Genomic DNA, 27,423 nt, shown 5'->3' on the forward strand with positions numbered 1-27,423 from the left:
GGACCCCGAATGGTCTCATCCCGCATTTATAAGCTTTCCACAATCAATCTCAAGTCAAGCAATAGATACAATATCTTACATAAGAGATTATGTAAGAGTAATACCATTAACAATTGATGCAACACCATTAAACTATAATACATTTTTACCCGATACACAAAATAATAGTTTAAACTCTACAGTTATACACAATGAAAACCTCAATGGAACTAGGAATCTTACTCAACAAGATATCCAGACACCATCACACTTCATAAATGAAGAAATTGTACACACAACAACTACGCAACAAAGTATTTCACCAATACGCCCAAATTTAACAACACCAAGAAATACAAATCCTTCACAAACACAGGTAACCTTACAATCAACCGTTAAACCTTCGGTTGCCCCTAAATATTCACATATGGATTACCAAACATACAGACCCATGACAATACCACCAAAAACACGCAAAACATTCACTAGAAACAACTTTGCAGACCATAATTATAATTATACACATCCATCAAAAACATATAATCAACCACAAAGAAATTTTAACCAATATACAAGATCTCGAAATTGGGATAACCCAATGGCCCAACCTAATTCAACAAATTTCCAAACAAATCCTCCACGGGATCACAGTGAAAATTACCCATTTTTTCAACAAAATAAAAATAAAAAACAGACATCTTATCAAATGGATTATTTATCCTCAGATGATGATTTCTTACAACCAGATATATTTGCACAAAATACTCAAGAATATCGTAGACAAGGAATACAGAGAACACGTACAAATCATAGAAATTTTTCTCCACAACCAATAGATGCACAAAATCAACAACCAATTCAACAACAAAATCCAATTAATACACAATCTTTTCAACCAATTCAACAACAAAATCCAATGACTGCACACTCGTATCAACCATCACAAATGCAAAATGAAATACCACTCCCATATTATCTCCAACAACATGAGATAACAAGAAACCAACTTTCAAATTTTTCTCAAATGCCAAATGCAGCAGAATCATTACAAATGACAATGAATCCATACCTTATGGGTGGATCATCAATAACATCAAACAAACCTTTAATGGTTTTCACAGGAACAGACCCTGAATACTCTGTAGAAGATTATTTAAATGCAGTAACAGCAAACCTAATTTTAAATATTGGACCTGAACCAATTAATACGCCACTACATCAAAATTGGATACATCGACGCACAGCGTTAATACAAACAACCTTAGATGGCGCAGCCCAAAAATGGTTTTCAGTACTACCTCTAGAAATAAAATCAAACTGGAAAAGATTTACACAAGAATTTTCAAAAATGTTTGACTCCGAAAGAAACAAACAACAACAAAGAGTTTTATGTAATGAAATTCGCAGATTACCAAACGAAACCATCAAGCAAATAGCAGTACGAATCGAAACACTAGTTCGAAAAGCATATTCATTAAATACACATGACTATAAAAACACAAAGATGACAGAAATCTTAATGATGACCTTAACACCACAATTAAGGAAAATAGCAATAAAAAAGAGAGCATCACATCCTTCTTCAATTCGAGAACCCGATTTAGATTTTCGAAAACTAGTAGACAAATTAGAACAAGCAGAAATCACGATGAAACTAGAAGAAACGGAAAATCTGAAATTACAATACGTTAACAGAATTGAAACGACTCCCACTAATATTAATAATATACAGGAATCAGAGACAGACCTCGTTGAAAAAATCACTGAAATACTCAATATCTACGAAAAGAACCCAAACTTTAAAGGCAAACCATCTTTCAAAAAATGGTGTAATTATTGCCGACGATACGGACATAGTATTTCCGAATGTAGACAAAAACAGCAAGATAACCAAAATAAACCTCAAAAATATAAAGAACCAAATAAATCATTCTATCAATACATGAAAAAAGATCAAAATCTACCGAACAAAACAGTCCACAGCAACAACAGTTCAGGAAAACCACTCCCGAACAATACAAATTATACAAGAAATCAATCACCATATAACTCAAGTTATAGAGGAAGATCACCAGAACGAAGAAACACGTATAATTCATCACAAAATCACTACAATAGACCAAATAGTCGAAATAACTACTCCAGATCAAATTCAAACACACAACGATTTGTTTCTAGATCTAATTCCCAATCAAGAAATAACTACTATCCAAACAACCAATCACGAAATTCATCATACAATAGGAATAGAAACTACTCCTATAATCGAAATAGAAGTTATTCAAACAACCGAAACCAGAATTACCCGAACAATCAATCAAGGAATAACTCATATAATAGATCGAACTATAACAGACCAAACAATAATTACCAAAACAGATCGCGAAATAATTCACAAAATCGACACCCAAGTTATAATAATCGTTATAGAAATTATTCCCAATCACCACACCGGAATAATAATAACCATAATAATTCTAATAATCGCCACAGAAGTAGTACACCTAAACATCAAAGACAAATCAATCAAGTACAATCTAACCCAGAAACAACATCAGACCCTCCAGGTATTGATGACACAGTAACTGATACGTTACAACTCAATCAAATAAACTGTACATCATCAGATTCAGAAAGTGATACTGAAAACACTCTTTCTATCAATATGATAAAAGTCGAAAATGACTATGAATCTGTCATATATGAACAACCCTTTTCATCACACATATATGAAAATCAATCAGAATTTCTTCAAAATTATTACACTACACCCATAAATTCCACACCAACGACGCAAGAAACAAACGAGATTAACACTACAGATCAAACCAATAAAAATACCAAAACAAAATGCTTGAATACAAACCACATTTATCAAAATATACAAAAAGAACAACCCAAAGAAAAAATTTGGACAATACCATTTCTCTTAGAAAGCCCAAGAAATAAAGAATTTCAACCACCAGACCTTGAAATAGATTTTTTAATTGATTCAGGAGCAGAATCAAACATAATAAACATCCCCACATGGAATGAAATAAAAACTTTACACCCAAAGTTAATACCTCTTGAAACCTCCAGTAAGTTAGCAACAGCACAAGGATCAACATTGATAAACTACGGAAAAATCCAATTATTTCTCCTCCCCACCAGAACAATGGAACAAAGCAAAATTTTAAATAAGCCATTTAAACAAATATTCCATATCACTGACATTAAATATAATATCATTGGAATACCATTTATTTCGAAGTATATACCAACAATTAACATACTAAATAGTAAAATATTAATCAAAGATAAATATACAAAAACAAAAGAAACATCCTTAACATTTTTTCAAAGATTAAATAAACAACCACCATTCTTTTCAAAATTCTACCCGATATTTAACAAACAAAGAAAACACCTAAAACCACTATCAGGAAATATCATTAATTTTTCAATCAAACAAGTTCACCAATATGATAAAGAACAAAACAAACAAAAATTTTATATGTCAGAATTTGAATTCAAACCTATTCATAAATTTTTCAAAATCACAATCTCATCCATAAACTATTTGAAAAATTCGAATTCCGATATCATTTCTTTACATGTCTATAACAACACACCTTACCAAGTAACATTACCTTTAGGACTTTTAGGATACTGCGAAACCAACGCTACAATATCACCAATACACGAAAAAGCCTATCGCGTAAATAATATACTCCAATTACTAGATATTTGCCAATCTACAATTCTTAATGAAGAATTATCTATAAATAATATAATAAGTAACGAAAACAGAAATACGGATTATTTCACAAAAACTCCATGTTTCAAACCTACATTCAACATAAGTAACTACACAGAGGACCAACAGAAATTTTTAACAATGTTTAATTTCCAACATTCACAAATAACACAAGACGAATTCGAAAAATTAGCCAAACAGCTAATTAAATATTCATCAGTCTATGCAACATCAAAATTCGATGTTGGCAAAATCAGTTCATCACTACATCTCCCGTTAAAACCAGACGCAGTTTTCAAAAAACAGAGAGCAAGTAAAGTACCAATTCACTTACATGATAAAGTGAACAGATTACTCGATATTTTAGAACAATACAACATTATATCACCAGTAAACAAAGAAGAACAACCAAAAGGCAACACATTCATCAACCCTGTTATCATTCTAGCTAAAGGAGAATCATTAAAAATCGTTCTCGACGCTAGATACCTCAATTCACTCATAGATGAATCAAAATGTAATTGGCCCATTGAACCAATACAAGTTATTTTAACAAAAATAAACGGCAAATACTTTACAACCGCCGATATGAATAGTGCATACAATCAAATGCCACTAGATGAACAATCACGACGTTTAACACAATTTGTTATAGGAAACCAACAATATGAATTCAACCGCTTATTCTATGGAATATCCATAGGACCAGCAGCATTTTCAGCTTTTATGAGCAAAATTTTTAGACCACTAATACTCAAGAAAAACGCAATCACCTATTTAGACGATGTTTTTATGCAATCACAAACAAAAGACGAGATGTTCAATGTTTTAGAAAAATATCACCAAATACTTCAGAACGAAAATCTGAAGGCCGCCCCCGATAAATCACACTTCTTTTTGACAAGAGTTAAATTCTTAGGACATAATATAGAAAGAAAAACAATCACTCCATTGAAATCACGCATTGACGCTATTCAAAAACTTCAACCACCAACAAATAAAAAGAAAATCCAAGAATTTCTTGGAATGTTAAACTTTTTAAGTAAATATGTTTATAAAATGCAATTATATCTACGACCATTTTATAACATCCTTAGACAACAAAATAATTTTGAATGGAACACAGAACATCAAACACGATTTGAAGAAATAAAGAAACTTTTAACTGAACAAATTTCAAACACAATTCCAGACTCAAATCAACCATTTTATGCAATGTGCGATGCTTCGAACTTTGGCATCGGTGCAGCACTATTACAATCACATAATGGTACAAATAAAATGAACCTCATATCAGCAAATTCTCGACTATTCACTCAAGCAGAGCTACGACTCTCAACTCTAATGAGAGAATGCACAGCCATAAAATATACACTGACAGAATATGAATTTCTGATACTTGGATCAAAACATCCAACAGTTCTATTCACAGACCATAAACCAATCATTTTTCTTTTTACACAAAAGTCTAATCCAAACCACCGAGTTTACAGATTTCAACTAATTCTAATGAAATTTCCAAACTTACATATAGTTTGGACTGCAGGAAAAAATCTTGCATTACCAGACACCTTAAGTCGAAATACACCACCTGAATTACTTACACGAAAAACAACAGTTGAAATACCCAAAAACATAAAATTCTACCTTGCAGAAAACGAAACATCACCCCGATTGGAATGCAAATATGCAGTAAAAACTGATATTGAACAATCACAAATAAATAATTTACAACATTTTCCACTTTATTTAGATTGTCAAAATAATCATTATGAAGTTGATCTACTTGGAACATCAACTTTCAAACCAATCCCATATTCTCAATGGATCAAAAATAACACCCAACAAAAACGAACAAAACAACACCCGCCTAAAAAAGACCATTTTCCACTAATTGAAAAAGAAGATTTAACTGATAAAATAAATTTATCAGGACCACAAACAAATGATTCAAAATACACAATAAATCAAGTTTTTGACCTTCACGACCCACTTGACACAATACCCTTATCTAAATTAGAAATCGAAAACATTTTTCTCCCCCCAACAGAAACAATTACAATTTCAACACTGAAACAATATCAAAACCTTGACCCAGTAATTCGACAACTGAAATCATGGCACAAATATAAAACTAAACCTATCAAAGCAGATTCAACCATTCTAGGAAACAAAACACTCCTCCGATACTTTCGAAAATTTAACAACACAACAATTAACGAAAATACAGACCTTTTAGAGTATAACCTGAATGAATCTACAGTTCCATGTCTCCCTTTAAGTATGATTCTTATAGCTTTTAATATTTCACATACACAAAATATTAAAGGACACTCTGGATCAGAAAAAACATATTCAAATTTTATACAAAATTTTTACTTCCCAAATGCACCAATTTGGATAAAAGTACTATGCAATGATTGTATAGTATGTCAACTAAATAAACCTTACCCAAATCAAAAACAAATAGCACAAAAACAAGATTTTAAAGGACAAAGTTTGTACTTTAATCATCGTATCTCATTTGATACTAAAGGACCAATTTCACCCTCATCAGAAGGAAACTCCTACATTATGGTAATTGTTGACGCATTTACACATTATGTAGCACTTAACCCAGTACCACATTGTAACGCTTATTACGCTTACACAACACTCTATGAACACTGGATAGCAAAATTCGGACTACCAGAAATTTTAGTTACAGACAACGGTACAGAATTCATAAATAATGAAATTATCACACTATGTCATTTATATAACATTAAACACAAACCACGTACATCTCATGCACCTTGGACAAACGGCTTAGTCGAAGGTATGAACCGTTCATTACAAGAATATCTTAGATGTATCATCAACGGAAATGATACAAAATATACCGAATGGTCAGCAGATGTAAAATTATTTCCCTTAGCATTTAATTCACAAATAACGACAACTTTAGGAATGTCACCATACGAAATGGTTTTTAACCAAAAGCCACGCAAACCAATAATGTTTACAGCAAATTCTCATAAAAACGCACAAGGTTATTGTCAACCAAATAAAGACTCAATTTGTTATAACCTACCTTTACATACACATGATGAAGATCATTTTCATCACCCACAAATTCTTAAACTAGCCTCCGGTACACACACCGAATGGATTCTAAATAGAGATAAAAAACACAATGAAATTTATCAAAAAATAACAAAAAAGTTATTACAAAGACAAAACATCAATGAACAAATCAATTCACGTTTTACACCAGCCTCCGATTTAAAAATTGGAACATTTGTTTTAATACCTAATTTTAATACTCAAAAAGGAATTTCTAAAAAATTACAACCCCTTCGAAAAGGACCATACCAAATAATTGCAAATACCACTGATGTCACATATAAAATTACCGACTCAAACACAAAAGAAATCGTTCAACATCGAAACAACCTATTACCTTATTACCCAAAAGAATACGCACTCCGCGAATTAACTCAATTATATTCTTTCACAGGATTAAAAATCATTCAAAATGAACCACATCTGAAAAACACAGAACAAAATGATAACCCCACCGAAAATCAAAACACAAAACCAACCGCCACCAAAAACAATACACAAAACCATAAAGAATCTCCAAAACAAAGAAAAAATAGAAAAATGACAGAACAAATAATACCCCAAGAAGAAATAGACAAATCTGAACATAGAAAAACAACAAGACTCCGAAATCAACCACGTAAAAACTACAAAAGGTTCATCCCCCAATCTAAAATATTAAAGAAAGTAGAATTTAAAAAGTAATTTTAAGATTTCATACTTCACAATCTTGAAACCTCCGTAACATTTTTCATTTCAATTTTTCAAAATAACATGCTCACAAGTACGCAATAATTCTAGTTCAAAATAGACCAATAGGATTCATCCAATCCGCCACTTTCTCTAACTCAAACTAAGATCAATTAGACGAATAATCTAGAACTCCAGGCACATCTCTAACTATAACTTTACAACCTCCAGGTCAAAAATAAGCAAATCACTCCAACTTGACAGCTAAAATAAATATCACCATAATACCGTACCCCTCCCTTATCTAATAACCCAAAGATCAACAATATTTCCCCAACTCAGACCACGAATACCCCCAAAACAAATTTGATAACTTAGCCTAAAGTAACAAAATGAAGATTTTAATTAGCCTAAAGTATAAAAATCTCACCATACCCCGGATCATTTGACAAACAAAAATAAAGAAAAAGACGACCTCCCAGTCACCATGAAAATTGCCCCCAACAATTTTTTACAAAACTCAACCCACTTGTCAAAAAACTAATAAATAATTCGACCACACTAGAAAATCGCCTCAAACAGCAAAAAATATTCGACCAAGAGATCATTTCTTAAATGCTCTTCTCTCAAACAGTTGCTCAAATACTTATAAATTTTAAACATTTTTTTTCAATACTTGAAGCCTTTATAAAATTTCTTTTTGATATACTTGAATCTTTTCTAATAATCCTAATCATTTTTTGTAACATTTTTTTAATTTTCTACACTATTCTCGAACTATTCCTCCAACTTTCCAAAACCCTTGAATATATCCACAGGTACGATTTTAACAACTTGTCTAAATGATACGAACAATTTTCAGTAGAACCGATATTTTTTTATTGTTTGTAATTTTCATAGCATTCTTATCATCCCTCTTTTTGACCATCTGTAAATGTATAAAGAAAGCAATCCTCACATTTGCCCTAGCAACAGTCCTTCTAATTCTTTTTTTGGAAGAATATTATAATAAACACAAAATTTCTCACTAAAGTAATAATTCAAAAAACCATCAAAAATTGCTACCCAACAGTCACAGCATCAGTCTTCACCGACATCATCCCAAGATAACCAAACACCACCTTCAACTACTCAAAATCCTCAAACGTCTACACGAATTTCTTTTCAAGACAATCCATACACTTTTGAAGAACGACATACTCGTTTATCAGAATCACTAGAACCAGTCCAACGACAAGCACCTTTAAGCGAACCAACATATAACCTATACCCAACACTACCACAAGAACTAAGTAGAATAAGAAATTCTAGTCAAAGCCAAAATACAGTCGAAATAAATAGACAAATTATACATCCTCGACGAAACAGAAATCTTCAAACTCCCCGAGTTCATTTTGATATACCTCAATCCCCATCACAAAACACTCCAGAAAACCCCATTGGTATATTACCAGAAACCCCTACGCTTCTTTCACAACGTAGCACCTCAAGCCTACCATCAGATTATTTAGGTTCAACACCAACATCTGAGCAAATACGTGAAAATCCCTTTAACCCCCCAAACCAGGCATCGCGACTACCATATTGGACTACACATTCATTTACACAAGGTGAACCAAATTTAGTCAATGACCCCATAGATATTTCTACGGATACAACAACATCCTCATCACTACCAGAAACATTATCACTACCATCAACACCATCAATAAGCCAGTTTTCACCACCACCCTTTAACTTAAACTTTCCAAATAATCTCGACGCCAGATATCGAGAACAATCATCAATAAATATTCCTTTAAGACTAGATTGGAATACATTCACAGCACCTCCACCACTATTTGGACAACATCAAGAAAGTAACCGCCTTCATAACTGGGCACTTAATAGATTACAATATCGCCAAGATATTCACAACGATATCCGTGATCACAATATTCAAATACTCCAACAAAACAGTTTACAATTAAAATTTGAAATCACAGTTAAGTTAAATAATATTACCCAACATCCCTACCCATTAAATCCACCTAACATAACAGCTCAATCACTACCACCACCGTTTATAACTACTGAAGTAATATACAAATACGACAGATATACCAAAAACACAATTGGCTACATTACATTTTATAATCCATACTCAGGATTATCATACACATGTATATTCTAAAATTATTAATTTTTCTCCAACTCCCTTTTCTAGTAATCTCAAATCAAAACATAAACCCTTCTCCTCGTACAGGACCACAAGATTTACTAGTAACACATTACGATTGTGAAGAAAATGAACAAAAAACACTACATAAATATGCAATAAATCAAGTATCACAATGTGAAACAGAACCACAAGCTATAGAAACCACAGATGTAATAGCAACACTCTATTCAAAAGCCCGAGCAACAACAGTTACAGGTTATAAATTCACAGCAACATTTTCCGAAAAGAAAGTACATTGTTCACAAGTCTCGAATGGAAACAAAAACCGACTTGACCATGAATCATTCTATCAAAGTAATATAGAACGTCTTTTACATCTCAATCCCGACGATTGTAAAAATGAATTACTAAGACTAAACATCACACAAAATAAAAACTCCCAAAGAAAATTAGTTAATTTTCAAGTTTTTTCAGACTCTGTACATCAATCACAACTTGAAAGACACCAAGGACATATAAAACTAGACGAAAAATACCCGTATAACGGCGCACACGGACGATTAACCTATGACCTACACGATAAACATTGGATACCACACATTGGTATAAATGACCCATCAAACTGCAAAGCAGACACAAAAAATAAAGGATACCAAGAAATAATGTTTTTCGATTGGAAAATACAACTCGAAAAAATACAACTAACACGAGATTTATCAGATAATACAATGATCTATCAAGGAATCCGATTACCTTGTAAAAATGATCAAGGTTATTGCGACCCTACAACGAGAACACAAGCAACAATTGTTTGGTTCCCCGAAGATACATGTACAACATTTCAAGTAGCAAAAATACACGCTCGTATGATAAAATTTCACGAAAAATATTTTATACAATCAATTCCATATGAACAAGTCCATCCCTCACGAAAACTAAGTTCTAATTTTAGAAACATAGACAATATAGAAAACAAATTGACACGTTTTCAAATATATCAAGAAACAGAACTTGCATGTAAATACAGGAATCCACTTCACAGAACACAATACTCTGAAATATTAGTTGAATACGAAAAAGGATTCGACATGACCACTGGAAAAATAAAAATCGACCCATATGCCACAGGTCATCCTTTAAACGAAGGAACATCCTATATACCAGTTAATTTTCAAAAAAGCAACGGACAACCTGGTGGACATCTAAAACCTCAGGACACCAGAAGCACACGCTTACAAGAGTTATCACTAATGAACACTACATATTTCGGTAATATCCACTATGATATTCATTTAGATATGAAACCAGATTATACAATTAGCCGAATTTTTCAAGAAATGTCACTCTCCGAATTAGAAACACTACACCAATTATGCGAATTAGAACGAACACAAATATTACAATCACTTGCACTAGCAGTATTAAAAATACCCTATGCAGGATACTTATTATCTGGAAATAGATCAAATTTTTTAGACTATGAAGGAAACATCTTATGGTTTTATACTTGTACTAAAAAAGTATCACCACTATACGTTTTTGAAGATAAACGATGTTATAAAAGAATCCCTATCTTTTATAAGAATAAAGTACATTTCGTGGATACACTTTCACGAAGAACCTATTTCTGGGATACCGCAGTCCCATGTGGATCAGAAAACAGCCACAATGTAGTACAACTAAACCCTGATGAAAATAAATATTATCTTCTCACACCATATCCCACATTAATGCAATCACTCAAAAAATTTTCACCAGAAAGCATTCGCGCTATTGCTCGAAACCCAAATATAGACTTACAATCAATAGGAATCTATTCAAAATCAGATATTCAACATCACATTAGAACACAACAATTCCAAGAATTATTAACACAAATGGACACTATACAAAGACAATCAATAGACCAAAATTTACGCAAACTTGCAGAAACCGCAGGATTTGCCGATATCTACACGCAAGACTATAGCGGATATTTTAAGGACATTAAAGATTACATATATCTAAACGGTGAAAAATACCGTCCCCAAGATATATCACCAATTAACATTTTTAGCTTTGTTACACTCAAAAATGAGATCCTCGATTTTCTAGGATGGCCCTACTACATCTTAGAAAAATTGACTATTTTATACGCAATGTTTAACTTTATTGGATTTCTTTTCTCACTTTTAAAAGGAATCTACAACACATGTGCTATACACACACAAGTAAACAGACAAGCAAGTGTAGCACGCATACTATTTGCAGGATTTTTTGGAATCTTTTCTACATCTATAAACAAAATTCTTTTAGACGCACAAATAAAAGAATATAACACAAAAATAACAACACGACAAAATACATACGACGAAGAACATAACAATGTAGACATAACGCCAACGGCACCACAATTACCAGCCCTACCAAATAACCATCCACTATCCCTAGTCCCACGAAATTTTCGAAACTTAGCCATCACACATAATCCAAATTTTCGACTCACCACATCACAAAGTCCCATTCAACATATAATGACACACCAGTCACAAGATGATAATACTTATGAACAAATTATTGAACAACCCCATACCACCGCTTTTCAGTCTCAAAAAAATCATTTTTTTAGCCCACGATGAGCCGCCAACTTGGATCACTACACCGATCAAATTCCCACCCAACCAATCTTACCTCTCCAATCCCAATAATACCACTTTTTGCTTTTCCGCCACCCGATTTTCCATCTAGTAATGTAACATCAGGCATGAATTCCGACACTAATTCACACATCTCAGTTTTATACTCCATCTCACAGCTAAATAACCCGAATATTGAAACCCCCGATGAATTCGCCGACTCAGAACCATCCCCATCCAATAATTTTCATAACTCTTCTAATTTTTCTCAACCCCCTTTTCAACCCATATTATCCAATAACCCTGACCCAATTACTCCCACACCCTCTTATGCTTCCCAAGTTACCCCAACCTATTCCTCATACCATTCTGACCAATCATCTCATTCTCCAGACACCCCCCGAATCTCCCCAGAGCTAGATAATTTTATTACCCTTCAACAACAACCCTACCACCTTAATACCCCAACCATAAACCAAATCTCCTCCACAATAAATTCATCCAACCCCCCTACCCCTACACCCTCTTCAACTTATACTGAATCATTAGCACCATCATCCACATCAACTGAATCTTCACTCAACACTAATAGAGCTTACCGCACTTTTAAAAGAAAGTTCCCCAACCATCCTTTCCCAGCAAAACCAGGAACAGCCCGTGAATACATCAACCACCCCAAGCATACTAACACAAAAGAATTTTTAGCCATCACCTTACCCTCATTCCCACAATACACCTTAAACACCCCCCACGACACTAACGAAACACGCAACTTCGTAGATGAATACGTTTTAATGCCTACTCTCTCTTGGACCTCATATTATCATTTCACTAACCCTCTTTGCTTACCTTTATCTAACACTCACATCGATATAGAGCGAAATACGGACATGCTATATCGACTCACTACACCACTAACCGCTAGACAATTTACTTACGTTGGATATAAAAAATCACTAAAAACACATACTGCACCTAGAGCTAACGAATATACACTCGAATACTATGATCACAACATCATCAGAGCTAACCAAGATCATTTCTTAGACGACGATCGCTTCGCTAATCCACAAATTACCGAGAAATTTTTCATCAAGACACCATATACATTCACACTAAACATCTTCGACCGAAAGTTTGATCACATTATTTCAGAAGCACTAACAGACACACAAGCATACGAAAGTTTTAAAGAACGCTTCCAAATATTTTCACTAACCTTTCATTTCCTTGCACCACACGAAAGAGATTTACACTGCTCACACGATATTATGTTGCGCACTAAACAAACCCACACATATAGTTATTATCGTTTCATCCAAAATCACTTTGACCTACACACACCCTCTAGACAACCACACCATCGTTTTCAATTCATTAATTCCAAATACACTTCACCATTTTTCCTAAATTTCACATATTGTATTAAAGACACTAACCTCCATGGTATTCTTCGTAATTATGACCCCATAACCCAAATGTACATCTTCTGTCCCATTACCAAGACCTTCAACGCCGAAGAATCCCGACCCTTCCTTATCCCGCACGAGTTTGTACAACCCATAGAAATCCCAATTTTAGAATTCATCCACAACACTAAATTCAATCACAAATTATATAACCTAATCCAAAACACACCTTATGAGTTTGCAGTTGGCACTGAAGAACTAACCACTATCAAGGCACTTCAATTGCTTTGGCCACTGCTTCAAACTAAAAATATCATCCGCATCTTAGCTAAACTACTAACAACTTCAGAACTAATTCACGACATCTTCCCCCACGGTTTTTCCCCGACGACTAACAGGTAAGTATGAATTAAATGAATATTACTAACTAATTAAAATATTAAAAAACTCACCATACTTTATTCATGTTTTCTTTAGATTTTTAGCCTTCATCCGACGATCACCTACAAAAACCACAAAAGACAAATAAAAATCGCAAATTTCATCAAACAGATTTCAAAAATTCTATTAATCTCTTACACTTATAAATTTATAAATTTAATACCAATGCAGTAAATTCATTTCTAAAATTTTCCCCTACAAGCAGTAAATCTAATTATGATGAAAATTTGTATCTTAATATTCCCCCATGACTAGCAGTAAATTTCTAAATTCTATGTAGTAAATTAAATAAATGCAAATGCAGTACTAACCTTTTGATATTTTCATTCATTCGCACAGAAATTCTATCCACACTCGCACAGCTCGCCCACGAAGAATTGTTTAAAATAATGAAATTCAGTTTCAAGTTTTCACACTCAACAACTCTAACATATAATAACATGTTTCAAACTTTCCTTTAACCCGGTTGGAAAGGAATCATATACTAAACAAAACTAACCAACGCAGCTTACTAAATACCACAAATCATAGAATAACAGCATGACTTAGAAAAAGAAACCAACGGTACCCAAACCGGATTAACCCAGTTTAAAACTGGATAATTTATTCTTTTGAAGACTATTATAAAGTCTAAGAAAGAAATAATAAAACACAAAAAAGTCGAAAGACAAACCCATACCACAAACAATTTGATTTTTGAAAAAAGGACACAACCAACAAAACATAAGTAAGACCACAACAAACTCAACATAAAACGTTGTCACATAACAGGACCCCTCACAAAAACCGCATGAAATCATACTCCCACTCCTGGCCTAACCCACCAGGAAGGACGTCCTGAGCATGCTCTATAGCCGGCCTAACCCACCGCGCTACATCCACGCTTTGTGACCACACCACTATTTTTAATAAGAGCTACTCAAGTGTGAGTAACTCTTCAAAATAACCGAACTAAAACAAAAAGCTTTTGTGAAAACAACTAACTAAAATCATTATTAAAAAATATTAAACTAATAAAAGTTTTATAAAATGTAAAATTACATGATGCAATATATAGATCAGAATACAACACCAAGGACGAACATCAAAAGACAAGACGACCCCACTACACTCGAGAGAGAATGACCAACTACAATCGATATGCCGCTCACAATCACAACTCAAAGGATTTAGAGTACGACTTGACCTCGCAGAAAAGGACTTCATTGAACTAGACCAATGACCACCTCGATGTTCAAGTATACGTACAGATCCGAGTAACCAGGCATCCCCTCCACGCACAATCTCCACGCCATTCCCAAACTAGATCATACACAAAAGAAGTTCTCCACGCAGAACAGAAAAACCTGACATAGCAAACCATTCTGAAATCAGATTTGAGTTTGTTGCAAAGACGTAGTCGTTGTCACTAGAAGACACAACGTCTTATGTCTCTAACTCCAGCTTCCTGGAACTTCCCTAACAAAAGAGGAAACGGAAGAAAATTATGATGTTCGCCAAAAACAAACGTCCATCATCCATCCTTCGAATTGCAGAAGAACTATTCTAAAAAACTCTGTAAAACCCGGATGGGTGGAACCTGATCTAAACTACATTTTATGATTGGATAAATTAAATGTTTTACCAATGTAAAGTATTTAATATTAACCAATCATGATCCATCTAACTAACAACCCACTTATTTGTAAGTGCTGAAGTTACTTGTAATTTCAGCACCAGAGAGATTTGAATTTAACTTAGAAATTAGTTGGACTCTCCCGAGCACTTCAGCAGCCGCAATAAACCAGTATACCCTAGATCTATTGAGCCTAGCAGAGACTAGTTAAACAACCTGAGACTAGATAGTATAAGAGTAAGATTAGGATCGGTATTAGACTAAGAAGTTGCACGAATCTATCCGGCCGAAAATAAGATAGCGTGACGAGCAGACGGTGTACCCTATCCGAAATTACTCTATGAGTTACACTTCGGTCCTAACTCAGATGGGGTAATTAAATATTCCACTTCCCCCAACTGCAAAAACGGGAGGGTGAAACTCGTTACTAGGTGTTAAAAAATCGCATATGCTTAGCCATTGATTTAATTCATTATAATGGCTGTTATTATCTGCTAGGTACCATAGGGAGATAGTTAAATATAATTCAGATAAATAACCGATAGTTTTTTTCCTACGACAAAGTGTCCTTTCAAAAATTGTTACTTTCACTTTGGTTCTCATTTCCACTTCATTCAATACGCTTTCTCCAAAACCGCAGCTCGGCTTGATCCGTCCTCGTTGTTTGGAGATAATCAGAACATGAAATTTTTCCACCAAAAAAGCATAAGAAAAATAGAATCGCGGTAATAATCAAGGTATCAACAGAAATATTCAGGGAAAAAAAACAGAGCAGGCCGTATTACTTCTCGTTTTCATCTCTTTTCATACAAGAAACTTGAAATTCAGTTTAAAAGTTTAGACTTTTAAATCATACTTATATCTTACTCTCAGACGTTCAGTCATAAAAGCATGTAAAACTACAATTGAACAGGATAATTTGCAAAAATAAACTAAACTGGTTCTTTAAACTGGTTAAAAAAATAGCTTGAAAAATTTGCACCATATTATTTGATGTTTGACCTTTGACCTTTACTAACCAGTGAGTGATGGGCTGTTCGTATTCGACGAAGTTGGCCACATACACCACACAGCTGACCAGTTTCAACAGCAGCAGCAGACACCGAATGATAAATGCTAAACAACACAACACTCAGCTGATGCACGTTAAAAAAAGAAAGATTGATTTGAGCCCAAAAATTTAACTTTGTAATTCTGTGTTCAGATTTCCAGATATTGAATTATTTGAATCAAGTAATTACTTAGTTGGGTAATTGGATCTTGTTAACTATTTCCCCCTCTACTTCGATTTTCAGAAATTCAACTTGGTGGCCACATTTTCAATAGCTTGAAACAATTTTCAGAAAATATATATATTGAAAAAAATTTACGTGGGTGTTATATAAATAGTGAGTAACACAAACACGAAGGCGCGAAAATGAAGACCGACTTAATTGTCGACATTTTTGAAATGCATATTTTATACAGAAATAGTTGTCAAAAATAATACATGCATGGGGGGGGGGCAATAATTAACAAGGTCCAAAATGGGGGAAATAGTTAACACATTACGAGGCCAAACTGTGCATTCTGTGCACTGTAAACGGATTCCGCAACAGGCCAAAATCAGATTTGTCGCGAAATCCGCAACATTGCTATTTTTCTTTGATCTCCTTGCTGTTTTGGATTCTAGAAACAAATACTTAAAACATTGTACCGTTCAAAATCGCTCCAAAAATAGGCGAATTTGCGAAATCCGCAATTGTATTTGCGGAATCCAGAACAATTTGTGAAATCCACAAACAAAAATAAAACATGTGTATATTTACATTGAGCTGATGCGGAATCCGCAACTGTTAGCGGAATCTGCAAATTGAAGTTGAATCCGCAAATTGTAAGTGGAATCTGCAAATTGTAAGTGGAACCCGCAAATTGTAAGTGGAATCCGCATTCTGTTTGCGGATTCCACTTAAATTTGCGGATTCCACTTACATTTTGCAGATTCCATTTACATTTTGCGGAATCCAGAACAACTAGCTATATTTACTTGTTGCGGAATCCGCAACAAAACAAATGATGCCGACAAAAATTACGGTACAGGTATTTGTACGCGGAATCCACGAAATTTTTGTAAGTGGAATCCACTTACATTTTGGAACATGCTTAAAGATTTGTCTCTGGAGTCCAGAAACAGACAGACAAAAAATTGTGCCCCTATCCAGTGTACAGTTTGGTCTCGTAATGCAAGATCCTGTTAATTACTTAATTAAGTAATTGCCTAATTACGATAATTGGGTCTCATAAATATAGAACAAGATTTTTTTGGCAATGAGATGCTTTCACCCTTGCGATAAGCAGGGGTAATGCAACCGGGTACTAAATTTTTCCCCACAAACAACTTTGTTTTCTGAATGGACGAAATGGTATTTCTATTATATAGTATTTCGCCATATTTTCAGCAATTCAGTAGCTTTTGAATTGCCTGCATATAAAACTAGGCTGCACGCTAAGTGTTGCAAAGTTTTTTGTGTTCGTGTCAAAAATGTTTGGCATATTTTCCATTTTAGGGGTTTGAGGAAACATTTGTCCCTGTGAGTTGGGAAAATGGTTTTTAACTCTATCGGTGTTTTGTTCTTAATGTGTCAATACATACATAGATACGGTGATCCAGATTTTTCCAAAATTTCTTGTCAGAATTCAACCATTCGCATCTGATACAAACAAATTTAAGATGTAAATCACTATCCTAACATCTCTATAATAAAATTTCAAAGTTAAGCAAGAAAAATTATAACATTTTCTTGAAAAAATCTTTTTTTTTCTTAGTTTGCTGAAAAAATTTGGTGGAAACTTTTTTTTTATATTATGTGTATGGTGGTATTTATTATGCTTGCTATTTACAAGCATTAATAAATCAGAAAAAATCTTTTTGGGTTAACAACCTAAGTAACAAAATCACTGACACATTTTTTCGATTTACTTTAATTGTATATCAAGTTTGAGTAACTTGCAAGTAACTTCTGAGCTTGAGACGACAAAAGTTATGGGTTCTTAACTTGTCAGAATTTTTTCTGGGATAAGATTTATTATCAAACTTTTGTTTGTCTGTTTACTTTTTGTCGGCTTCCTGATCATGCTATCATACTATTTTCATTAACTTTAATCAAGTTTTGCTGAAATTGAAACACTTTGTGATTCCTTTCTGTAACTTTTGGATCGCGATAAACTTTTCTGCATGATAACTTAACACTGTTGATGTGTTTGTCGGAATGTATTTGTCAAGTTGAACATTTAATTTCTTGGACATGTAATTTCTTCTAATGTAGATTTTTGCGACAGAGGGGTCGTCGCCCCATTCTACTTTTGAGTTGCAAGTGGGCGAAGCTCTGCATCACTGTTTTAAAATCGTTTTTTTTTTCGTTTAATTGCATTCGTGCATTTTTTGGACTGCGACGATTACTGCCGGGGTAAGGAAGAGATGCCTTCCTCCTTATGAGTTCAAACCCTCGCGATCCCCTCTCGCTTCGTTGAAGCAGAAGCGGAACCGGGCCCGGGTTTTTTACATGCCTGACTTTCACAAGAGTTCACATCTTTCACACTTCACTTTTTGCTCAGCCAAATTGAACTGCTAGGATCGGCTGCGGTCAACAGAATTATTAAATTTTGATTTTTTTCTGACATTCACATTTGATTTTCACTTTTCTTATTGTTCGGAATTAAATGTTTCTGTTAAAAACCGGCCCGGGCTTGAAATTTTTGCTTTCCAAATGGGCCGGGCCGGGCCCGAGTCTGAAGCAACCGGGCTGGGCCTCAAGTTCAGGCCCGGTTCCAACTCTGGTTTGAAGTGTTTGAGTTTGAGTTGAAATTGACACTGACCAGTTCTGAAGTTGTTGTTCCAGATGAAGTCCAGCTTCTCCTTGTTGGACACATGTGTGTAGAACTGGATGCGGACCCTATGCAACATGACACGCAAACTCACCACACTGTCAAACCTCTCAAAGCCACTACTATTGCTCATCCCAATTTATAATTAGCCGACGCTTCAAAAAGCCCTCTTTATTGAAACGATTAATGGCTCGATGATTTAATGAGTCGAATTGAATAAGTGACTGACGAAAAACCGAAAAACGGCGATACTATTATCGATCGACTTCACGATAGTTCACTTCAAAAAGGTGGTTAAATTAAATAGGTTAAAAAATTTAATGGTAAGAAATCATAACATTAGAAACTTTTTTAACCGGTACTTTCTAAAAACAGCTATTTTTAGAAAAAGGATCTTTTTTCTTACGGCAATGTCCGGCTAATTTATCTTTTGGGGGTTTTACAGAGAGATTTGTGTAAAATTGCGTTATAGACAGAACTTCAGTTTCAACTGTCTAGGAAACCAAAGTTTGACGGAAATGGAGCTTTAAGGAATTTGAGTAACAAATATGTAAATCCTCAAAATACACAAGGTTTTTATCACGGATTATAGTTTTCGATAAAACTACACTAAAATAGCTCTTGCTCTTTACTTCCAGGGATTTGGCAATTGAAACTATTGAAGGGTTTACTATTTATTACCTTGCAAAGTAAAACATAATCTTGTGGAGCTCAAAAGTTAAGAGAAAAAGCAATGGAATATAGTGATAGTCACAAACATAATGCAGTATTACACAAGTGTGACATGTTTAAAATGTATCAAATTGGGAAAATATGCGACAGAGCAAATAATCAATCCATAAATTATTGTCCAAGCGAGGGACACTTTTCCTATATTTCTGCCAGAGCAGTCCGTTATTGAAATAAAAAAACCTCGTGTATATAATAAGCAACGTTTTTTTCAAACAAATATGGTGATTGGTACCTTTGGCAATTTGATAAATTGTATTTATAGAGAACAAAATAGCTTATCTCTGGTTTTACTTTTGTACTTTTCTGCCATGTACTTTTTGAGTAGATCGCTTTTCTGATGCTTTTTGAAGCATAGTTGAAGAAACAGTTTTGAATAGTTTGATCATTTAATTTCTAATCTGACGATAAGTATTTAATTATTTTTGTAAGAGGTTTAGATTTAAAAACACCAAAAATTGTGCTGTAAGTTTTCTTTTGCAAAATTAGTGTTTTTGGTGCATTTATAGGCGTAATCAAATTTAGAAACACGTAAGCAGATGCAAAGGAATTTTCTAAATCGTATATTAGTTTTAATATAAAACCAATTGAGTGTTTGGAAATTTTTTAAAATTATGGCTGCCTACTAAAATATAATAATTTCAATTTCAGAGACAAAGCAGAAGATTTTATCTTTGATTAATCATGAAACCATCTAAGATCGAGCGGAACGAAAACAGTAAAATGCTGCTTTAAAAGCAAGATTTTTCTTTCAATCAAAGCTCTTTCGAGATGTTTTCTGAAAGCTAAACATCTTAATGCTAGGAGTTTGATAATTTGGACTTGACACTAACATTCAAAATTCTTGGTTACCACTCAGTTTTCTTTTTCTGAACAAATGAGGAGCACAAAATATTTTAAAAGCAAAAAGTCAAAAAATTTCGATCAACTCATCAATCTAGTTATTAATTTACTACAAACTGTGTTTTTTGCACCCATTTTCAAAAAAGTGGCGGAATATTTGTGCTCGGGGTGATTTCTTTTCCAGACTAGCCGCATTTGAACGGAATTTTTGACTAGCCGCTTTTGAACTGAATTTTTGACTAGCCGCTTTTGAACGGAATTTTTCATACCAACTGAAAGCTAGTGATGTCCAGAGTTGAAATTTACAAAAATTACTTACTAGTGATTTTTTTGATAAACTATTGGTCCGAATTTCGAAGACATTGCGTAATATTTACACATGACATCGTTTTTTTATTCAGCCAAAAAAAAAACTTTTTAGCTGAGCACTTTTAACGGTAGTTTTGATATCATCTGGAAACCAGTGATGTCCTGAGTTCAAAAAATTTAAAAGGATGCTTTTTGGATCTTCTGATAAGTTATTGTTCCGAGTTTTGAAGAAAGTGTGGAATAAATAAGATCGGCAAAAATTGTTTTAACTGAACACTTTTAAGGGTATTTTTTTATCATCTGAAAACCAGTGATGCCCTGAGTTCAGTTTAAAAAAAAACAATGTACTTGTGATCTGTTTTGATAAGTTACTGTTCCGACATTCAGAGAAAATGCGTAAAACTTATGCTTGGCGTGAATTTTATTAAGACTTTCTATATAAACTTTCTAACTAAACAGTTTTTTTGTATCATCTGAAAAATATTGATGCCTGGAGCTCGAATTTCAAAATTTTGTTTACCTGTCATCTTTTTCGACAAAACTATTATGATTAAATTTTGGGAATAATTTGAAAACTACAAATAACGCACATTATATTAGGTTCTTTCAGAGTATTAGCTAAAAATTATTTCACTCCACAGTGAATTGAGGCAATTAAATTTATCCAAGGAGTATGCTACTTGATTATAAAAAAAGTATTTTATACTATTTATACTAAACGCTCACAAAAATTCGTGCTTTTTATGCTTAAGCGGCTGTTTAAATTGCTCTTAAAACGTTCAAAACTGAAACACGGATGGACGGTTGCTGTGCAAGTAGCATAGAATGTTCCGAACATATTTTCAGAAATTTTTTTCACGTTAGTGTCTTTTCTTTTACGTTTAATAATAAAGCTAAAAAAACGCGCATAAAGTTATTGAATTAGGCATGAAAATTACAATTTTATTCAAAAAATTTGGAAGCAAAAAAGATAATTTAAAAAAAAAACTTTTTAATTCTCTTTTTCCAATTTTTTGCACTAAAAAATTCAAATACTTTCGAAAAAAAACTTTTTCCCAGAGACGCGCTAGATACGGCATCCAAAATTAAACTTTTTTCTGGTAAGTTTATCAATTTTTAGCCGAAATGATAATTTTCATACAAAACGAACGTTACTCGATTGCTTTACTCGCTAGAAAATAGACGAAAAAGTATAAATGTCAAACCGATTTTTCTCGACACTTGAAGTTCTTTTTTGCAAATTTTTAAATTTTGTTCAAATCAGGACTCAAAAGTTTTTATGATATATCACTTAATCCATTCCGATGATTAATAAGGGTACCTGATTTTGCCTGGAAAAGCAAAAAAAAATAAAACACACCTGCATACAGAATTCTTCTCAAATTCCTCCCCAAATAGTTGATGTTATTATTATGTTGCTAGATTCTACGAACGCCATTTGTACTAAACAATGCAAGGGCGGCACAACTTTTGAGTAGAATTGAAAAAAAATCTGATAAAAAAGACAAGAGAGGCTAGCTAAATACGTTAAGGAAAACTTAAAAATTTAGTTTCAATTCGAAATCATCCCGAACAAGTTCTGACTAAATATCAGATTTTTGCTTTTGAGGCAACACTTTCCTTGTTTAATTCTGCTTACATTATGTAGGCAGTTCAATGTTTAATATAAATTTTTTTTCCTCCCAATTTTTCATTTTATTATTAAGAAGTTGGTGGACAAGATGTAAACGTTTTTTGGCACTTCATCGCTTATAATATATATTTTATGTACGCTCATATTTTTTCAAAATTTATTCAAATGAAATTTAACAAAATATCATTTAAATGTTGAACATCTCGGGAGAACCCAATTCTGTAGAAAATAATTATGGCTGTGGAAAAAGTCATTTTTTTGATGTTTCAACCGTATTTTGGAATTTTTTCATTTTTTGCAAAAACGACCCAGTAAATTTTAAATTTTAGGTTTTAATGAAAACACCAGGTTATAGGCAGTGATTGTGCTTAAGCAGATATGCTCCAATTTTTTTGAAAAGAAATTATATGGCCCTCGGAAAAGACAAATTCTTGAAATTTGGAGCATATTTTGGAATTTTTTGTTTTTTTTCTCGAAACTTACCCTGCTTAATGTAAAATTTAAGACTAAAGGTTTATCAAAATAACATCAAAAAAAAATTATTGGCATGCAATTTTGCTGCATAAACCGGTATACCCCCTTTTCGTTGGAAAAAGTTACCGTTTTAGGACAAGTCAGAATTATTTCAATTTAGGACCATTTTTTAAAAATATTTGTTTTCTTTTTCAAAAACTAATCTGACATTGAGGTTTCTAAAAAAAAATGTAAAAAGTTCAAAAAGCCCCATTTTGGTTTCTTAAAAAGGAAACTGGTAGGTCCATAAAAAAGTCAATTTTTCAAAATTTTTAGTTTTTGAAATTTTTCCGTTAAAGCAGAACTCTGAGGTGAAAACTCAATCGGCCTAATTGAAAACAAAATGCAAAAACCGTTAAACCCTATTTTTTTTTATAGAAAAGCCTTTTTTTCTGAGTTCAATTGAAATAACAGGTCAAAGGAAAAATAACTTTTTTAACGGCTAGTCCTCTATGTTCGCAGAAAATACACTAAAACTGTAAGCAGAGCCCAATATTTAAAACTGAAAATTTTGCGTTTCATCCCGCATCAGTACAACATAATCTATAAATTTTTATAATCTATATAATCTATAAAAGTTTTTGCTGGGCCCTGAATTCAATTATGACAGTCGCAATTGCCTCCCATTTTGTGTATAAGGGAAGCTTTAAACCAGCTTTATATCCTTTTTTTATTTGATGCTGCAAAATCTTAACATGAAAGATGGCAAACCAATTAATTTAAAACCAAATCAGCGATGGGGTTGGTGTCGCTTCTATTCGATTTAATACAAAAAAAACCTATGAAATTGAACTTACGGTGAGTGAAAGTTTTTCAAGAAGTGAAACATTTCTGCTTTGAGATTTTTCTTCGGCAAAGAGAGCTTTTCTGGTGATCAAGATTTGAGATGTAACAGAAATTTTTATTTCAAAATAAAAATAATTTATGAGTTTTTTCCAATGGTCAAAAGCATTTAAAACAGAATAGAACCACCTGCTTGCTGTAAATGCATACAGTAAGAAATTTTCGATACGAACACCCTAATTCATAATTGATGATGTTTATCTCAAAACTAAAACTCAATTACCAACTGAGCAAAATCCGCCAACCACGAGACATAAAAAATTTAGTGAGGGTAGCTCGCTAAAACAAGAGCACAAATTTTAGAGTCAGTATAACAAATGGATTATGATCAAGCACGGACTAGCTTATCGATGTCATCTGGCTGTGGAAATTACTTATATTTCAATTGTTATCCTAGAAAATATTATTTTCGAACTCGTTCACGTTTCCGCTGACCTAGCAAAAAGTCGAACATGCCAGGGCAAGCGATGATTCGGTGACATTTTGAATGCATTCATTGAAAAAAGTGTCAGAATCGACAGAAAAGGACAAGATTGCTGCTACTCATATCACTTTTTGGTTCGGTGCAGTCCCGGAAAAAAAAAGAGTGCCAAAAAATAATCTGTTCCAGATTGCCAAAACTTTTTAAAACTAATTCAAATAACGTAAAATATATTGAACACTAGATAACCCACAAACGTTTCCCGTAACTGTTATGTTTAGGTTTGTTTTTGCCGCAAATGATCATTTCATTTGAATTTTTCGTTTTTCCAACCATGTCGCTGTATGGTGTTCTTTTCGACTGATGCTGATAACCTCAAATGAATTTGAAGGAAGGGTCAACTGTGGCATCATATCAAAGCCCAATTTGTGGTGATTTACATTCCAAAAACTTCAAAATATCTTGGTGTCAAAACGAACTAGAACATTTTTTGGTTTGACTTTTAGCAGATCTATCTGTACTCTAATTAATCTTTTGTGTGTGTGTGTGTGTGTGTGTGGGGGGGGGGGGGGGGGGGTGTGTGTGTGGTTTTTTTGTGTTTCTCTACTCCTACCAAATAGATAAACCAAACAATTTAGTTTTTGACATGATGATAGATAGCAGGACAACGTTTTTAAAATTTCTTTTTGGCTGTCTATTTGAGGTAAAGAGCAAAAAACGTGTGAAAATTGGAAGTCAGTGAATTCTAGGTTTCCTTTGAAGTTCATTTTCATTAGACGACTAAAGTACACGCATGCAATATTCTTGACTAACTTCATTTTTTTTTCATCTTCATTTGAGGTATTCTGAAATCAAGGTTTTTTCAAATATCAGAAGAGCCGAAGTTGCAATAATTGCTGAATTTGAAATTGGTGACTTTTCCTAAACACGAAGTAATGTCTGATAGTGCATAATTTTTGTGCTAGCATTTATAGACTACAAAAAAGGTGACAGGTAACAAATATAATAAGACATTAAGAGGTATCAAGTGTCAATTGATCAAAGGTCAAGTATTCTTGAGGAATTTTTATTAACTAAATGTAATAGCTGTATGTAAGAAAATGATGTTATCAAACAAAAGATTTTCTCAATTTAATATGTTTTAGCTTTTTAATACCATCAGCAAATAGTTAAAACCCATCCATAAAAAATTGGGAGATTGTCTTTACCAGTTCATTAGCTGGTAATTTTATGCATTCATTCACTGCGCGATGAACAGTTACGGTTAGTAATTTAAAAAAAATATGAAGAGGTCATTTGACAAGTTGGTAGTAAGGGCAAATTGCTTGTCTGAATTCAATTTGAAATGATTTTATGTGCCTTTTACACTGTAATAGGTTGAAATAAATTGCCCGCTATTTATCCCTATTTGAAATATTATGGTCAGTAAATGTTTCGATCCAAGTTCAAAAGATTATACTTTTAGAAAAATATATACGGGTGAAATATCTTTTTAATTTTCAGCTGTGGATTTTTTCAGAGGATATAAAGTTTTTTGTTAAGAATATGAGTTAAGTCTGGGGTGTATAACTCATAGAGTAATTTCGGATAGGGTACACCGTCTGCTCGTCACGCTATCTTATTTTCGGCCGGATAGATTCGTGCAACTTCTTAGTCTAATACCGATCCTAATCTTACTCTTATACTATCTAGTCTCAGGTTGTTTAACTAGTCTCTGCTAGGCTCAATAGATCTAGGGTATACTGGTTTATTGCGGCTGCTGAAGTGCTCGGGAGAGTCCAACTAATTTCTAAGTTAAATTCAAATCTCTCTGGTGCTGAAATTACAAGTAACTTCAGCACTTACAAATAAGTGGGTTGTTAGTTAGATGGATCATGATTGGTTAATATTAAATACTTTACATTGGTAAAACATTTAATTTATCCAATCATAAAATATAGTTTAGATCAGGTTCCACCCATCCGGGTTTTACAGAATTTTTTAGAACAGTTCTTCTGTAGTTCAAGGATGGATGATGGACGTTGGTATTTGGTGAACATCATTTTTCTTTTGTTTCCTTTTTGTTAAGGAAGTTCCAGGGATCTGGAATTGAGGACACAAGACGTTGTGTTCTTCTTGTGACAACGACTGAGTCTCTGCAACAGCATCAATTCTGGTTTCAGAATGGTTGGCTATGTCAGGTTTTTCTGTTCTTCGGAGAGAACTTCTTTTGTGTTTGATCTAGCTCGGGAATGGCGTGGAGATTGTGCGTGGAGGGGATGCCTGGTTACTCGGATCTGTACGTATACTTGAACATCGAGGTGGTCATTGGTCTAGTTCAATGAAGTCCTTTTCTGCGAAGTCAAGTCGTACTCTAAATCCTTTGAGTTGTGATTGTGAGCGGCATATCGATTGTAGTTGGTCATTCTCTCTCGAGTGTAGTGAGGTCGTCTTGTCTTTTGATGTTCGTCCTTGGTGTTGTATTCTGATCTATATATTGCATCATGTAATTTTACATTTTATAAATCTTTTATTAGTTTAATATATTTTTTAATA

The 27,423-nt window shown here is 33.5% G+C and overlaps 1 protein-coding gene across 17 annotated transcripts in view; it reads right to left on the reverse strand.

Annotated features, from left to right (window-relative positions):
• LOC134843976 (potassium channel subfamily T member 1-like) overlaps positions 1-27,423 on the reverse strand; it is a 154,575-nt gene that overhangs the window by 30,250 nt on the left and 96,902 nt on the right. For 16 of the 17 annotated variants that reach the window (XM_063860385.1, XM_063860376.1, XM_063860375.1 and 13 more), the window contains 2 exons: positions 19,589-19,665; positions 16,753-16,849 (listed from right to left, as the gene is read on the reverse strand). In XM_063860385.1, coding sequence (XP_063716455.1) covers positions 16,753-16,849; positions 19,589-19,665 — 174 coding nt within the window. Of the gene's footprint in view, positions 1-16,752; positions 16,850-19,588; positions 19,666-24,421; positions 24,524-27,423 lie in introns of those variants that run through there. The other variant, XM_063860392.1, reaches the window with a different exon arrangement.

This window comes from Symsagittifera roscoffensis, chromosome 4 (assembly GCF_963678635.1).
Source record: "Symsagittifera roscoffensis chromosome 4, txSymRosc1.1, whole genome shotgun sequence".
In the NCBI taxonomy this organism is placed as follows: domain Eukaryota; kingdom Metazoa; phylum Xenacoelomorpha; order Acoela; family Convolutidae; genus Symsagittifera; species Symsagittifera roscoffensis.